This window comes from Mesoplodon densirostris, chromosome 8, assembly GCF_025265405.1.
Source record: "Mesoplodon densirostris isolate mMesDen1 chromosome 8, mMesDen1 primary haplotype, whole genome shotgun sequence".
Taxonomy (NCBI): Eukaryota; Metazoa; Chordata; class Mammalia; order Artiodactyla; family Ziphiidae; genus Mesoplodon; species Mesoplodon densirostris.
In genome coordinates this window covers 21,783,344-21,800,094 of record NC_082668.1, presented here as the reverse complement: position 1 = coordinate 21,800,094, position 16,751 = coordinate 21,783,344, and the positions used below count along the sequence as shown (strand labels likewise).

The 16,751-nt window shown below is 46.9% G+C and overlaps 1 protein-coding gene and 1 pseudogene across 3 annotated transcripts in view; one reads left to right on the top strand and one right to left on the bottom strand.

Annotated features, from left to right (window-relative positions):
• Positions 1–16,751, top strand: part of SMARCAL1 (SWI/SNF related, matrix associated, actin dependent regulator of chromatin, subfamily a like 1) — a 52,314-nt gene that overhangs the window by 25,041 nt on the left and 10,522 nt on the right. For all 3 annotated transcript variants that reach the window (XR_009533196.1, XM_060106617.1, XM_060106616.1), the window contains exons 11-13: positions 3,519–3,659; positions 9,583–9,801; positions 15,806–15,876. Coding sequence is in view for 2 of the 3 variants with exons in the window: in XM_060106617.1 (XP_059962600.1) it covers positions 3,519–3,659; positions 9,583–9,801; positions 15,806–15,876 (431 nt within the window). In the remaining variant the exon portion in view is untranslated. The remainder of the gene's footprint in view (positions 1–3,518; positions 3,660–9,582; positions 9,802–15,805; positions 15,877–16,751) is intronic.
• LOC132495382 (tetratricopeptide repeat protein 23-like) lies at positions 5,587–8,899 on the bottom strand (annotated as a pseudogene).

Sequence of the window (16,751 nt, the reverse complement as noted above, 5' to 3'; positions counted from 1 at the left end):
CACCTTCACTCCTGCTCAGGCCAAATCACATGGTCTTTTTCTCCACATGACTCCAGCCCTGAAGGGTATCTGACTTTTCCATTGTGAGCAGTGAGGTGTGTTTGAGTTTCCTTCAGTGGTTTTTTTTTAAATTTATTTATAGTGCTTTTTATTGTTAAACCAGTTAGATTATTTCTTTAGAAGAAGAAAGGCCCTCAGAATCCCACCATCCTTCCCTAATAAACAGCTGTTTCTCTTTTTGTGGGAGTAAAGTCCTTTTATGTCTGTCGATTGGCTAGATCAGATGAGCATAGTGGTCTAAGGTGTCTGAGCTTTTTCTTTTCTTTGTTCATTGAAGTAGTTTAACTAGGTGATATATTCAAAGAGTACAGAAGGGTGTACAGTGAAAAATAACTCTTTCTCCCCGCTCTGGATCCCCCAGTCCCTTGATCTCTCTCCTCGAAGACAGCCACAGTTACTGGATTTTGGGGTTTAGTTGTAAAAATGAGTCTGTGCCCATGTCAGTACATTCAACGTGTGTTTCCTTTCTCCCTCCTTGGAGTGTTCTACAACCAGTTTTGCACCTTCCTTTTTTCCCTTAATGGCGCATCTTGGTAATCATGCCACCTCATTCCCGATAACTGGACCTCATTCTTACAAATAGTATTCTATTGTATAAATCTGTCAGAATGTGCATCATCTGATCCCTTTTGTTGGATTTGTCACCAGGTTTTGGATGTTTTGTACAGTACTACAATGGCAGTGCTTGTGATATGCAAGCAGGGAGTCGAAAACCCAGTTCCTCTGCACCTAGAACAGAAAACCCAGTCCCTCTGTGTTTGGAGAGATGGCTCTTTGCCTCTTCAGGCCGGAGCGGGGGTGGTGTCCGCTGGAGGGTCTGTTCTCACCCCCAGCGTGATCAGGCAGGCTGCAGGAAGAGTCCCCTGCTCGTGTGAATCAACTAACTTCTCTCTGACACTAAATAGAAATCGTTTTTTTGCATTGTTCCATTGTGGGTTTCTTGGGTGCTAGAAGAGTTACCTGTAAGGCGCTCAATGTAGGGTTGATTTATGTTGTTTTATGCATTTATATTTTCCTAAACTGGAAGTTCTCAAGGGTAGAGGGTGGCATATAAACCATGTGTAACCGGGCACTTAAAGGCCTTACGGATGACAGTGATGACCATAGACGTGTCGGGGCTGAGCAGGCTAAGTCATTCCATAACAGATGAGACGCTGTCTTGGTCTCTTTTCAAAGCTGGCCTTTTTGCTCTTTCCATAATGCTGCCTGTGCTGTTTTAACACCCACCAGCATCCCTTTTCAACGGTCCCATCACCGCCCTAGTCTGGACAGTATATGGGAAGTCTGACTCCATGTTAACTCTGTCCTATAAATATTGGGCAGAGAACCTTGGAGTTAATCTCCAGCACCTGATCTGTGAGCTGCTGCCCAGGCTCCATCCCCAGGCTACAGCAGTGATGACGTGGGGAATAGGTTTGGCTGATGAGCTGATTTTCTCGTACTGATAAGACTTTTCATTTTCCCCGTTTCATTGAAATGGCCTTGAGCCAAGGCAAGTGGTGCTACAGGCGTCATTCAAGAAGCTCATTGTTATTTTAATGAGTCTGCATTAAACCACGTAGGAAATTAGAAGGCCCAGGTAATTGAACTGTGGAAAATTATAGCTGGAGAAATTCATAGCTCGCCTGTCATAATGGAATTAGGTATTGGCAGTTTCTGAGAGGGCAAAAGTGCATCTCAAGAATAGTATATATAGGGCTTACCTGGTGGCGCAGTGGTTGAGAGTCCGCCTGCTGATGCAGGGGACATGGGTTCGTGCCCCGGTCCGGGAAGATCCCACATGCCGCGGAGCGGCTGGGCCCGTGAGCCATGGCCGCTGAGCCTGCGCGTCCGGGAGCCTATGCTCCTCAACGGGAGAGGCCACAACAGTGAGAGGCCCGCGTACCGCAAAAAAAAAAAAAAAAGAAAAGAATGGTATATATTGTATATTTATAAAGAATCATTTTTCTTCCCTCTGCTGCACCTTTATTTATTTTTATGAGGCTGTGTATCTATCTGAAAACCTAATTTCCTCCCCTAGGTGATTGACTGCATGCGATTGCCTTATGCTGCCATCATTAACTCAAGGTTACAGTGGTTAACAAGCTGTTTCGAGACAACTGAGCCCCCCAGTAGGGTCCCTTCCCAGAGCTGAAATGGATTTTACCTCCAGTGATCTTTGGCCACTTCATGTTCTAGTACAATAGGGAAGTGTCTCCTTTTTTTTTTTTTTTTTTGTGATATGCGGGCCTCTCACTGTTGTGGCCTCTCCCGCTGCGGAGCACAGGCTCCGGACGCGCAGGCTCAGCGGCCATGGCTCACGGGCCCAGCCACCCTGCGGCATGTGGGATCTTCCCCGACCGGGGCACGAACCCGCGTCCCCTGCACCGGCAGGCGGACTCACTCAACCACTGCGCCACCAGGGAAGCCCCGTGTCTCCTTTTTTATCTCACCCTCTTTCTCATCTGAGTAAGAGGTAGGATGAACCCAAAGTCTGTCATTGGAATTGACCAGCTGTTTATGCCCATCCTGCCCTCAGCTGAGCAGGCTGCTGCAGGCCTGGGCTGAGTGTAGGGTCGATGGATCCGGGGCCCACCTTTTAAAGTCCTTATTAACTGCCAAATGAGCTTGAATCAGGGATCTTTAGGCTCAAAGCATTGTGCAACTGAGTTAGTGACAGCCTTTTTTTTTTTTCCTCTAAAGAAAACAAATAGAGGCATATACACAGGCCATTGCTGATGCTTTCTCCTGGGATTGAGAAAGAGCTGGTCCTACGGGTCATTATCTAATCATAGGTTCAGCTTGGGTGTCAGAAATCCATCCTGGAAAAAGTTCGGACCTGCTGCTCTCTCCCCTACTTCCCCTTCCTCTAACCGTGCTGGATTCTTTGAGTTTACTCCACGTTCCGTAGGACACCAGTTAGCTTCCTTGTGAATATTTTTAGGCATACAGTGAATATTCATTGATTGCTTACTTTGTGCCAGCCACTGTTCTCCGAAAACAAAGGTGGACACAGCCCAGTCCTTGTTCTCAAGAAGCTTGCAGTCTAGTGAGGGAGACAGACAAGATAGAATTCAGTGTAAGGGACTAAGTGCTGATGTAGATGCGGGCAGAGGGTGTGGCCGAGGCAGCTTAGGAGATGACGCCCAGCCTCTTACACGGGTCACACCGTGAGGTTCTTGGAGCACACATGCTCTTTTTCTCTGGTCATGGTACCTTCGCTTAGAGTTCCCAGGTTGTGGCCACCCAGAGCTCTGGAGTGAGGCCAGCCGTAGTGTCTTTGGAATCTAGATCTACCTTGGATCTAAGATGCATGAACTTGAGAAGTACCTGCAGTCAGAGTGCGAGGAAGTGAAGGTGTTCATGCAAGATTCCAGGGGTGTACTGTTCCGGGGGCCTCGGCTCTGACTCTGGGGGTGCTGGGGACATCCCTTGCGTGTCCTCTGTGCATCTCAGCATCTTGGGCTTTTGTGTTCTAGGTTGCCAAGAGGGTGATCTTACTGTCGGGCACCCCAGCCATGTCCCGGCCGGCAGAGCTCTACACGCAGATCCTCGCCGTCAGGCCGACTTTCTTCCCTCAGTTCCACACCTTTGGACTTCGCTACTGTGGCGCCAAGCGGGTATTTGTTCTTTATTCGCCTTCTTCCCCGCCCACCCCCACCCTGATTTTCACACTTCCCTTTCCATTCCTTCTTTTCGGCTGTGGTGTGATCAGAAGAGCACTGGCCATAGAGCTGGATTCAGATTTTAGCTCTGCTTTTCCCCTAACTCTGACCTTGGAGTGTCCTCTAGGGTAAGATAAGAGCAGCCCCTCTGAGTTCTAACGCTTGTGGTGATTCCACGTTAGTGTTTTCCAGTAGAGCGACCAGTGGCCAATGCGTAGGTGCCTGGAGCTCTGAAAGCCAACAGCTCTTGCCTCCGAGAAGGGCACCGAGGTGAGCTCCAGGTGAGGCCGAGGCCCTACATACTCTGCGCAAACAGGACAGAGGAAGCCTTTGAACAGGTGGAGTGGGAAGCATGGTCTCAGGCTCCCCTGGTGGGCTCTCATCAGTGGGCCTTTGCTCATAAATGTTGACTCATTATAGTGAATCGTGCCCGGTCAGCAGGCCAGAAGCCTCTGACCTGCAAATTATCTCTATGAATACGGTGCCAATGGAGCAGCTGCCCCTGAAGCTACAGTCTGCACAGCTTCCGTTCTCCAAAAATGGCAGAGGAAGCCTTGTAAACAAATGCCATTGCAATCAAAATCGTGATTTCTGGACTTCCCTGGTGACGCAGTGGTTAAGAATCTGCCTGCCAATGCAGGGGACACAGGTTCAATCCTTGGTCTGGGAAGATCCCACATGCCACGGAGCAACTAAGCCCGTGAGCCACAACTACTGAGCCTGCGCTCTAGAGCTCGCGAGCCACAACTACTGAAGCCCACACGCCTAGGGCCCTTGCTGCACAACAAGAGAAGCCACCACAATGTGAAGTCCGTGCACCGCAATGAAGAGTAGCCCCTGCTCGCCACAACTAGAGAGAGCCCGTGTGCAGCAACAAGACCCAACACAGCCAAAAAAATAAAAAATAAATTTTTTTAATCATGATTTCTAAAACCTGTTTTTTTAATAGATTTATTTAATTAATTTTTTTTTTTTTTTTTTTTTTTTTTTGGCTGCGTTGGGTCTTCCGTGGCTTTGTGCGGGCTTTCTCTGGTTGCCGAGGGTTTCTCATTGTGCTGGCTTCTCTTGTGGAGCACGGGCTCCAGGCGTGTGGGCTTCAGTAGTTGCGGCACACAGGCTCAGTAGTAGTGGCTCGCGGGCTGTAGAGCGCAGGCTCAGTAGTTGTGGCGCACGGGCTTAGTTGCTCCACGGCATGTGGGATCTTCCTGGACCAGGGCTCGAACCCATGTCCCCCACATTGGCAGGTGGATTCTTAACCACTGCACCACTAGGAAAGCCCCCTCAATTTTTTTTAGCTGAAGAAAAAAAGTTTATTTAATGACATGGGGAAATAAAAGAGTGGAAAACAGTAGGATGTGAAACTTTCCCTATAGTTAATTATTCACTCCTTGTCTCCCTCTCTTCCCCCCCTCCTCCTTCACCCCACTCTGTGTCTCTCTCATGTATGATTGGAAGATAAGGTATGCCAAAATGGATTACTTTCGTAAACGAGAAAGTCAACATTTTAAAAAATGTTTAAATTACATTAGCCGCAAATGCGCATTCCTCCTGACGGGCCGTTGACTCCATTAGTGGTCATCTGTCTGGCCATCTGGCTGAGCGTGGGACTCCATCTTCCTCAGCAGTGCCTTTCTGCCAAAGCCCTGCTTTCAGAAGGATGATCTTGCCAGACAAAGGGCCACTGCTGAAAGATAAATTCATCACTGGGCTTTCCTCTGGATGCCCCAGTACCTCACTTTTGAATACAGATCAAGAAAATTCTAGCTGCTACCACCATCTCTCTTGTAAATGAGAGGAAAAGAGTCAGGAGGTGGAGAGCAGAGGAAGGGGTGGGGGGCATCGTTTTTGTCTTTTCTCACCAATCCCCTTGTCAGCTGATGCATTACAGGGCACGTGCGTAGCATGTGTGATCCCCACACTTGGCAGGTGAACTTGGCTGAGATTCCCTGTGCTGGGTCCCTCCAGACATGGCATAGGCCTCAGCTGGTAACATGCTCACCTCTGCAGTTTGGGGGCTGAATCAGTGAACAAAGAAACATGGGTCGAATGAGCCTGCTGCCAGTGCTGGCGGGCCTGGGCGTGGTTCTTCTGTAGACTGATCACTTCTGACATCCTGTCGCCCTCAGCGGTAATAATGTTGCCAAGTGCCCTTTCAAAGTGTGCCCGAGCTGCGTTCAACCTGCAGATGGCCAAGGAGGCCCCGCCCCAAGCAACACTTGGTCCTCCTCCGAGAGTCGTAATCCACAGACGCCTCCCTTATGTCGTTCTTTCGCTCCTTCGCGTTCCCTCTGCCTCTGCAGGTTGAAGCAGGCCTCTGTGTCTTGGTTCGGCCAGAGGCAGGCCACCCCCAGAGCGTGGTGGAGCCCGACCAGAGCTTCCAGGATTTCCTCGCCCTCCTTTTTGGCGGCCGTGTCTCCGTTGTAGCTCAGCAGCATGTTCTTGGTGGACAAAGCATGTTTCCTGGCCTGAGCTGGGGGGTCTCTCGGTGTCAGGCAGCCGTAGCCAGGTTGGCCAAAGCCTGTGCACACTTCCGGTGTTCTTCCGCAGAGTAACCCGAGACAGGATGACACACAGAAGTAGCTCCTTGTTTGCTTAGGAGTTCGTTTTTTTTTTCCTTAATCAGTTGAGCTGTCTTCTTCTGGCACTGGGCTGTTCTCTTGTCAGGAAGAGACACAGTCTGTGGCCTTCTCCTCCTCCTTGGCTTCTGTGCCCTCTTCACTCTCTCCAGACCCACCAGTGGGATACAGTCTCATCTGTTTGCTGGTGTGCTGGGGCCTTGGTGTGCTGTGATGGGTGGAGCAGAAGTCCCGGTCGGTGTCATTGCTGACAGGTGGGAGGTGACGGGGCTGGTTCGAACCTTCTTCCTGAGCCCCGAGTAGCTCTCTCTGATCCAGCCTCCAGAACATCCACGATCTGAAAACCAGAAAGGGAGAGTCACTCACTTCTCTTTCTAATCTCTACTTTCAAAACTGTGGCCAGGGTGATGGATTTATCCTTCAGCAGTCGTCCTTTGTCCGGCAAGGTCGACTTCTCAGATGCCTAAACCCTGTTCCCGTGAGGTTCCTGTAGCACTGAATTAGAATGGCAGGCGCTGGCCCCTCTCAAGGGCAAATCACTTCTCATTTTCCCCACTTGTTCTGCTGTAACCTTGAAGCCGCAACTCCAGCTCACCCTGGCTTCTTTCCTGCGGGCAGTGTCCCTGTGCAGAGGCGCTAACTGGACTCTAAAGCCTCATTACTTCAGACCTTAAGGATTCCTGTCTTGTGATCAAGTCACAAATATGCCGAGCTGCTCTTTGTGTCGAAGACACTGACACTTGGAGAAACGGCGCCCCCTCACTCATCACCCATGCCACCGGGGGGAGAAAAGGCTTGCCATGCAAGTTAGTGGTGTTAATAAGATCACCTGCCTTATTTTAGAATACGTTTGGAAAAGAAAAAACAGCTTTTCAAGTACTTTAAAAATATCCACTTACCTTCAGAGTACTTATAATGTAACTTGTGGTGCTTGGCAAAGTTAATGGCAAACCGTTTTTAGCTGGTTATTGAGGCAGGAGATTTCTATTATTAAATGTATTTAAAGCCATACACGCCTTTAACAGAGTTTCCCCATGGATCAGTCCAGGTTAGGTTGTGTGTAGCTGTGTTGATCCCGCAAGACAACTTGATTTCTGAAAAGGATCTTACCTTCCTCGACTGTCTGGGCGCATGGTGTCCTGTTTAGCCAGGGGTCGGGGGTGCTGAGGGCAGAGCCATTCCCTGCCTTTACTGCTGCACTGTCCCTCCCTGGGTTCCCAGTCTCTGGCCACCGTCTCCGCAGTCATTCAAGCCATCCTCAGATTCGCCCTTGTCCTCCTCCTGCTGCCACTGCCCCAGCATCCAAGAAAACATAGTCAGACGCTGCCTTCCCCATCTTTTTATCCTTTCTTTCACCTAGCCCATGCCTGCTCCGTGGTAAATTTTTTTTCAATAAAAGCTTGTTGGATTGTAACTACGGTATTACGCATTTAAAACCTTTGGTATTATTGGGTTTTAACCTGCAAGGTTAAGAGTTGATAATATCAGAAGGTAGGAACATTATACCTAAATTAATTATGATATCCATTTGTTCCTAGCATGATTTTTATATAATGCAACCAGTAGGCCAGGGCTACTTTTTTTTTTTTAATTAATTAATTTATCATTTTTGGCTGCGTTGGGTCTTTGTTGCTGCGCACAGGCTTCCTCTAGTTGTGGCGAGGGGGGCTACTCTTCATCGTGGTGCTCAGGCTTCTTATTGTGGTGCCTTCTCCTGTTGCGGAGCACGGTCTCTAGGCGCACGGGCTTCAGTAGTTGTGGCACGTGGGCTCAGTAGTTGTGGCTCGTGGGCTCTAGAGCGCAGGCTCAGTAGCTGTGGGGCATGGGCTTAGCTGCTCCGCGGCATGTGGGATCTTCCCGCACCAGGGATCGAACCTGTGTCCCCTGCATTGGCAGGCGGATTCTCAACCACTGCGCCACCAGGGAGGTCCCTACTTCTTTTTTCTTTTAACTGTGGCCAGATTCTTGCATTAAGAGAAGCCACTGAAAAGAATGCCCCATGCCGAGCTCATTTTTGACCCTATACCGTGAAGGCATTTGCTGAGAACTTCCAGTTGATTTCAGAGTGTATATTTTTAAAAGAAGAAGCACTTTTTGATCATTTTATTTCTCCACCTTTGGCTGTCTCTTCCTGCTCTCAATTTAGCAGAGGTTTAGAGAACACCTATCACATCTCCAGCATTATAGTAGGTCCACTGGCCCTCGAAAATGATCAAGCCTAGCCCCTGCCCTCAGTGGTTCACAGTCCAGGGTGGGGTGAGGCATGAGGGAAAATGAGCAGCTGAAACCCTAAGGCAGCAGACACCCTGGCTCCCTGATTTTCTACAAGACCGTAGAAGTCAGTCCTGTTTCCAGTAAGATCGTTAGTGAAGGACAGGGTTTTTATTTTCATTGGTAGCATCTTGTCTACCTGTGTGGTAGGAAGTGGACATTCTTGCTCACTGCCTCCTTGAGCTGCTAAATGAAGGAACCATTTTAATGAAGGACTGCCTGGGCGCTCTAAAACCCACCTCTGGTTTCAGCAAGTCTGCAGCACCTGTGTTCTGGGTTCTTCCCTTCAGCCGCCTCCACCATGGCCACTGCGATGGCATTCACCAAGTCACACATGGTGAGGCCCATGCTGGAGAAGAAGAGCTTTGTAATCCCTGTAACCCTCATCAAATAAAGATATTACAGGGCTTCCCTGGTGGCGCAGTGGTTGAGAGTCCGCCTGCCGATGGAGGGGACACGGGTTCATGCCCCGGTCCGGGAAGATCCCACATGCCGCGGAGCGGCTGGGCCCGTGAGCCGTGGCCACTGAGCCTGCGCGTCCGGAGCCTGTGCTCCGCAACGGGAGAGGCCACAGCGGTGAGAGGCCCGCGTACCGCAAAAAAAAAAAAAAAAGATATTACAGCATCATCTGTTACCTTGTGCAACAGGCTCTGTAGGGTAAGCCCTAGGGAAACTTTCTGCATTTAGTGTATGGGAAGAGTCTGACAAGCTGAGTGTCTCGTTTGTTCTTGAATGTGACAGGCACCAAACCCCTTGACATCTTGCCTTTGCTGCTAGAAAGGTTAGCGCCAAATTGTGGGACGCCATGATACACGTTTTTGGTTCTCTCATTCCTGACTTTCTTTCTTCCTTTTCCTTCCTGTTTCTCATTTGTATTCTGTGAGCTTTTATTCGTCCCTTAAAGCCACTTGAAGTTCTCTGAACAAAGCCAAGGGAAGAGAGGGTTGTGAGAAGGCCATTCCCAGGGGTGACAACTCTGGTCCTGGGCCCTAGGGACTCTCACGAGCTGTGTCTCGGTTCTGCCTCCACAGCTGCCCTGGGGATGGGATTATTCAGGCTCCTCCAACCTGGGGGAGCTGAAGCTCCTGCTGGAGGAGACGGTCATGCTGCGACGCCTCAAGGGCGACGTCCTCTGCCAGCTCCCAGCCAAACAGCGCAAGATGGTGGTGGTCGCCCCAGGCCAGATCAACGCCAGGACCAGAGCTGCCCTGGAGGCCGCGGCCAAGGAGATGACCACCAAGGACAACACTGTGAGTCCGGGGCTGGAGATGGGGATTGGGAAGTCCCCTTGTGCACAGCTGTGCCTTCCCTGGAGGGGCCCCGCAGAGCTGACCCAGAGTCCCCCGACCTTGTCTTCCCGTAACCTCTCCCCCTCACCCCGGGCAGGATGGTGAGCCCGCTTCATTTCTCAGCCTATCTAGTCTGCTTCCAAAATCTCGTATTAATTTGCAGTTTTCTACTTGTGTAGATCACTGTTGACGGACAGTCATAGAGATAAACCCCAGGGCAACCACAGGATGGTGATATGTATTCTGAATCCCTCAAAGAAAGTTGGAGTTTATGTTTAGTGTATTTTGAGAATACTTCCTTTAGTAACGGTCGTTAGAAATTAGTTCTAAGTGTATTTGTTATATATGTTAACGCTCTAACCATCTCATGTCATGTGCTTTAGTCAAAAAAGCAAATTGACGTTTATATAACAAAGAGTTTTCAAACCCTCTTAACTTTTAATCCTTATTACGGTCATTTATGGTTGGCAACAAGTTGGCACCCCCATTTTATAGAGGGGGAAACTGAAGCTCACAGAGTGGGCTTTGCCCAAGTTCTTATGGCTACTCCATGGCAGAGCTGAGGCTATAACCAAGGCTGTTAGCCCTATATAATTGGGCTCTTTCCACTATGGTGACTTTGTCTTTTCAAGACACTTTCATTTCATATCTGTCTTTAGCGTCATACTGTGCTAAGTGCTATAAAGTAATCTTTACCAGCCCTGTTTCTGTCCTCTTGGGATAAAAACCTTGCAATTTTCATTCCCAAGAAAATGACAGTCATTGACATTTTCTGACATTATCATAAAGCATTATCTGGGCTTGATATTGCCCTGTGTACAGAAACTTAGATCTACATGAGATACCAGCCTTCTGGGAGAGTACAAACTAAATAAGATGACAGGAGACAGAATATGTGATTTTTTTTTAATGTTATTTTACCATGTGATGAACAAGACTGGCTAGTAATTTTTAAGAAACAGTGTAGGGTAGAGGATGCACTGGTAACTTGTCCAGCAGTATTTAATTTATGCTGTATTATACATAATAATCGGGATGGCCTAGAGGAAGTAAGCAGGCGTAATCTCTTTGCCGTGGAGTTTTCAAGTGAAGTTCCTTAACATTGACATGGACATACAGACCAGTGGTTCTCAAATTATATTTCAGTGGAACCATGAGCAGAACCAGGGTGTTCTGTTGCTAAAATCAGCATTGGTGTCTTTTTCTGATTTCTAGAGAAAAAAAGGCAGTGAATAAAAATTTTTTCTCAATTTTAGTTTTTTCTTAGAACTTTCTTAAACCTTTAATGTCTACTAACTTTTGCCCACCAGTGAACTCCACCAGACAAGGAAACCAATGAGCGTGTATAGCATATGTAATATTAATGGGAAAAATTCAGATGTATGATCTTTTTAGATGCAGAGGTCTGAATGTTTATAAAATGCTATGTTTTAGTTCCTTGTGCGTGTGATGGAAGAAAGTCTGTTAGTATTTCGTGGGAGTCCCCAGAGGACACCCTCACCTGTACCCAGGCCATCTCCTGAACCAGGTGGTGGAGAGCAGCCAGTGTAGACAACTGACAAAGCAGTCTGTGGGCATTGGAATTGAGGAGGAAAGTCACATTAAGTGGTCAAGAGGCAACTGTCAATTGTGCAGTATAGCCAAAAAGAAGTATGGGAATTTTGAACTTAGTGCAGCAAGGTTTGAAAGCATTTTTTAAACTTTCCACCAATGTACACAGTTAGGTGAGTGGCTCTTTCCAAAGATGATTTCATATGTAACCTGCAAGTTTGATTTCTGAGTTTATCGACAGTGATGTGAAATTGACTAGGCTGAGCCATGGAAGTCAGGAATATTGGGTGTTTATAACTCCCCATAGCTATGCAAGTCCCTTAAATTCTTGGGGATTTGTAGGTATTTTCTTCCCTAAAAGGGGGAGCCACGACCTGCCTCATAGGCTTGGTGCTGGAAAAGTACGAAGGACTTGTGACAGTTGCTCCGAGCCCTACCTGTCGTGTGTGATTGTTGTCTCTGCTTCTTCAGCCCAGAGTCTTAACACTATTTTGCAGAGTGTGAAAACATACCCTAAATTTCAGTGTAATTCTTCAAGAATCCAGTGGAGAAGGGGCCTTGAGTTCTTCCCAGTCCAGTGCTTGAGAATTGTTGTGTGCCTCCTTGGGGTCTTGGGAAATTTAAGTTTGTCCCTAAGAGCGAGAAATTGAATAGATACAGGTTGCCTTCAGCATGATGCTCAAGCCAGATACTAAATTCTTTTAGATAATAAGACAAATTCTTGAAAATTTGGTTTTCTTTTGTGTTCTTTAACGTAAATTAATTTTTATAATGGAAGATCCAAGTAGCAAATGAATTTATGAGCATGACCCTTTAGAACATCAGAACCTTTCTTACTGTAAAGCCCCAGATTTGGTGCACCTACAAACCGTGGATCTGACTGGGAGCACCCTCCTGCCAACTTAACCCAGGGAGGGGAGCCAGTGTCAGCCGGGGCTTGGGCCAGATGGCCATCAACATGCCTTCCAAGCCCTGACTGGCTGTGAAATCCTGAATTGAAAGTGTTAAAATGGAGATTCATGGTTTTGTGGGTTTAGTCTGTGAATCTACAGAAAGGACCCCACCACCACCATTTTTATAGTGACTCTGTAGCTCCAAGCTTCCCTGCAATTTTACACATTATGGTGGTTCCAGCAAAGCACTGCTAGCCTGTCAAAAAGTGATTTCTTTCTTTGTTCCCTCACACCTTCCCATCTGGAGGAAGACATTTTTTAAAAAGCTTTAAATCACAGAAGCCAAGGTGAAGCAGCCAATTTATAAAACATAATGTACAGTGAAATCTTTTTCTCATTATAATAGATAGCTCTTCACAGGCTAAGAAAAGCTGACTCTAATCATCTTTTGTCTAGAGCTGTTTTTTGATCAGCAAGGTCAGGAACAGAAAAATGGAACTGGTCCATGCAGACTTCCTGGTGACAGTATCAGCTCACCTTTCTGCCGTTTGACAATCCACTTAGATTCCAACATAGAAAAATAAATTCAGAACCCAGTGGATCTAATTTAATAGAAATCTAAGAGGCAGGAACAAAGAATGCAGGTTATTTAAAATTTCCCAGTCCATGGCTGACAAAAGAAGTAAGATAGTTAATGGGCTAGTATCATGTCTACTCAGTTTGGGGAGCTTTTTTTTTTTTAAGATAAAACTATTGATTTCTCCCACATTAAAAATACAGTAGAGGGCTTCCCTGGTGGCGCAGTGGTTGAGAGTCCGCCTGCCGATGCAGGGGACACGGGTGCGTGCCCTGGTCCGGGAAGATCCCACATGCCGCGGAGCAGCTGGGTCCGTGAACCATGGCCACTGAGCCTGCGCATCCGGAGCCTGTGCTCTGCAATGGGAGAGGCCACAACAGTGAGAGGCCCATGTACCACAAAAAAACAAAACAAAACAAAACAAAAAAAACAATAGATATCTATTGTATAAAATCTGCCAAATAAAGAAAAGTATAATATGTAACACTTATTGTTTTTTATCACTATACTATAAAAGAGATTAACCCGGGCTTCCCTGGTGGCGCAGTGGTTGAGAGTCCACCTGCCGATGCAGGGGACACGGGTTCGTGCCCCGGGTCCGGGAAGATCCCACGTGCCGCGGAGCGGCTGGGCCCGTGAGCCATGGCCGCTGAGCCTGCGCGTCCGGAGCCTGTGCTCTGCAACGGGAGAGGCCACAACAGTGAGAGGCCCACGTACCGCAAAAAAAAAAAAAAAAAAAAAAGATTAACCCATCTATTTATATTACATAATTTTGGCATATATCATTTTGGTATTTTTTCTATAAAATTTATGTGTATTTTGTTTTAAAATATATATTATTTATCTCTCTCTATATTATAACTTATGTACATAATAAGCAACATATGTATTTTAAAAGCAGAATTGGGATCTTATAAAGATACACCAAGTGGGGAAGAAAGCAAGTTACAAAACTATATCTGTACCCTTTTCCATGTTGTTGTATGTTTCTTCTAAAACGTAATATTTGAAGACTGCATAATGTTTTCTCACCTGGCTATATTGTAACTTTGCCAGTCATTTGTAGTTGGACATTTAAGTTATTTCAGTTGTTCACTATGCTAAGTAACACTACACTGAAAAAGCAGTTTACATCTGAATTTGTGTACCTCCAGTTCTATCCAGAGGATAAATTTTAGGAGTGAGTTGCTGCATCACAGGGCATGGGCATATTTTGAAGACTTTTGGTACCTATTGATAAATCAGCCCCCAAAGGGTTATTAGCCCAGGGTACCATCCCCCAAGCTGTGTGTAATAATGATGTTTGTTTTCTCACACCCACATTGGCTCTGCGTGTTAAATCTTGGGGCAGGGTTTCTGAAAGTGCTTTTTACCATCTCTCCATCTGTTTTGCCCTCTCCCTTTCTAAGAGCGAGTGTGGAGTGAGTGTGGGTGGGAGGGAAGGACCTGACAAGAGTCTCTGAAGGAACAAGGGTTTAATTGTGGATTGAGAATGGGTGGGGTACAGTCTGCTTGAGGCATACACACTGCAGGTGAGGTCGTCAGATGGGAGCCTGACACTGTCCCTTCAGCGTATCCTACTAGGGACACGTTCGGTTGGAGGGCCTAACCTGCTGCAGGGGACCCTTTGAGAGACACAAATGGACTCCATGTGAGTTCATGGGCCACACGCGAAAAGTGTGTGTGTCCAGAGCCTCATCAGAATCCTGACTGGGCCTGGGGCTGAGAAACAAGTTAAGACACACACACAGAATCACACCTTCAATGTGAGTTCCCGGGAGGTTAGAGTTGTTTAATTGAACTGCCACAAAATAGGAGGGACGGTGCCCACCACTGCCACGACTCATGTAGAAAATGAAATGGATCCACTACCCCATCAGTGCCCCTACAGATTCCTATGGTTCCTGGGTCTCTTTCTTCTTTCTTGTCAAGGCCTAGAGGAGAGATGCTGTTTAAAGCCAAAAAAACGGTTTTGACCAGGTAGCTTTTCTCACCATCTATGGTGTCTGTAATTTAAGGTACAGTCCAGCTGTGGCTGCTTTCCTGAGTTATTAATGAGTTCAGGGCCATAGGTGTATTACTGTTGGGTCACCTCTTTGTTCCATGAGGAAGCCGCCATGTCAATCACTGGCCTCACAGGGCCCAGGCCCAAAATGTAGGGGCATCTATAAACCCATGCTGGCTAGTGGAAGGGGATGGCTGCCCTGCCAAGGATGGTAAGAGTATCTGTCCTCTCTGGGAACCCAAGAGTAATGGTAAATGTTATCTCATATTGTTACGAAACTGGTTAAGCACCTCCTGGGTTAGCATTCTTTATTGGGATTTATTTAGATGTAAACTATAAAGAACATACTGTTTCCTCTTGAGGGAAGTCAGTTACCTTCTGTGGACACAGGCCAGAAACATGTGAATAACATCTTGAGATGATACTAGAATAGACTAGTTGGGGTCAGTTGGAAATGATTCGGTAAGTCTTAGAGGTGAGCTTAGTCAGTTGGGTATGGACACAAGTTGGCAGAAGGAAAGGGGTGGGGGAACATCATGGGCCACTGTCACGTGTAAGTTGTCACCAGGCTGTAATACCTATAGTAAATAGGTGTGCTTAGTAGGGCTGCCTTCCCGCTGAGCACGTGAGCTTGGTATGGATGATGAAGTGCTACCTGCGATGCCCTTGCAAAGAGCTTGCATGTTCCTTGCCTCATTGGATTCTCACAACAGTTCTCGAAGGGTGACAGAATAGCTGTAATGCTACTTTGTCTCCCAGTACAAAACCAGAGTCCAGACAGTTCCTGTGGCGTGGCTAAAGCGAGTGGATAAGTCGGGGCCTCTTGACTGTGGCGATTGATGTTGGGATTTGTGAAGCTCTTGGTGGTGATGATTATGTCAACGGGTCATGGAGCCCTCACAGTGGGAGGCTTTAAACCCTCGATTTCTCCTTCCACAGAAACAGCAGCAGAAAGAAGCCCTCATTCTCTTCTTCAACAGAACAGCTGAAGCTAAAATCCCATCTGTCATGTAAGTGGACACTAAGTGTTGACTTTTCTCTCTTTTTTAAAAAAGAGAAGGGTGCTGGAAGGGGAAGGGTGCTTTCTGGGGTCTCTTTTATAAGAACACTAACTCCATCTCCTCCCATAGGCCCCACACATTGGGGGTTCGGATTTCAGCATATGAACTGGGGGGCAGGGACACAAACATTCAAATCATAGCATACCTTATACATACTTTTTCAAAATTCCAAGATAAATTATATAGTGATGTATAGTTTCCAACAGTTTGGACATCTGTTAACTCATGTCACATTTATAGACTCCTCGTGAGATCAGTAGAATAAGTTAAAACGCAGAAACTGAGTAAATCTAACGTAAATCTCTAAACTTCAGAATCATACAGCTAGTAAGTGGAAATTAGATTATAAATCTTAAAACCCCAGTTTCCTCTGATTGTTGCTTTTCTTCCCCTTTTTGCTGTTGTTCGTTTTCATTTTAATGGACGTCTTTCAATATAAAGCCAAGGTTATTGTGGTCGGCAGATATTTCCAGCTCGGGAGCTCAGGGACGTGAGGAAGGGCCGAGCAGCAGTGCCACGTCTGAGATGTACAGGGCTGAGAGGCATCAGGAAAACTGGGGGCCGTGGTGTTTATGGGCTGGCCAAGTTGATTTTATGGCCTTGTGACTTTCTGATGCTGTAGCAGTTAACTTTTTTGCTTATATCATGGCAAATTTTATGTCTCTCAAACTAATTAAAGTAGATTCTATTAGTACCAACAGTTCACAAATTGAACTCAAATCCATACTGTAGTTGGTCATAGTGTGGTTTGAAAAAATTCTTAGACGGTTTAGAAGAGAGTCTGCTTACCTTTTCCCCACCTGCCTGCACTGTAATAGGAAACC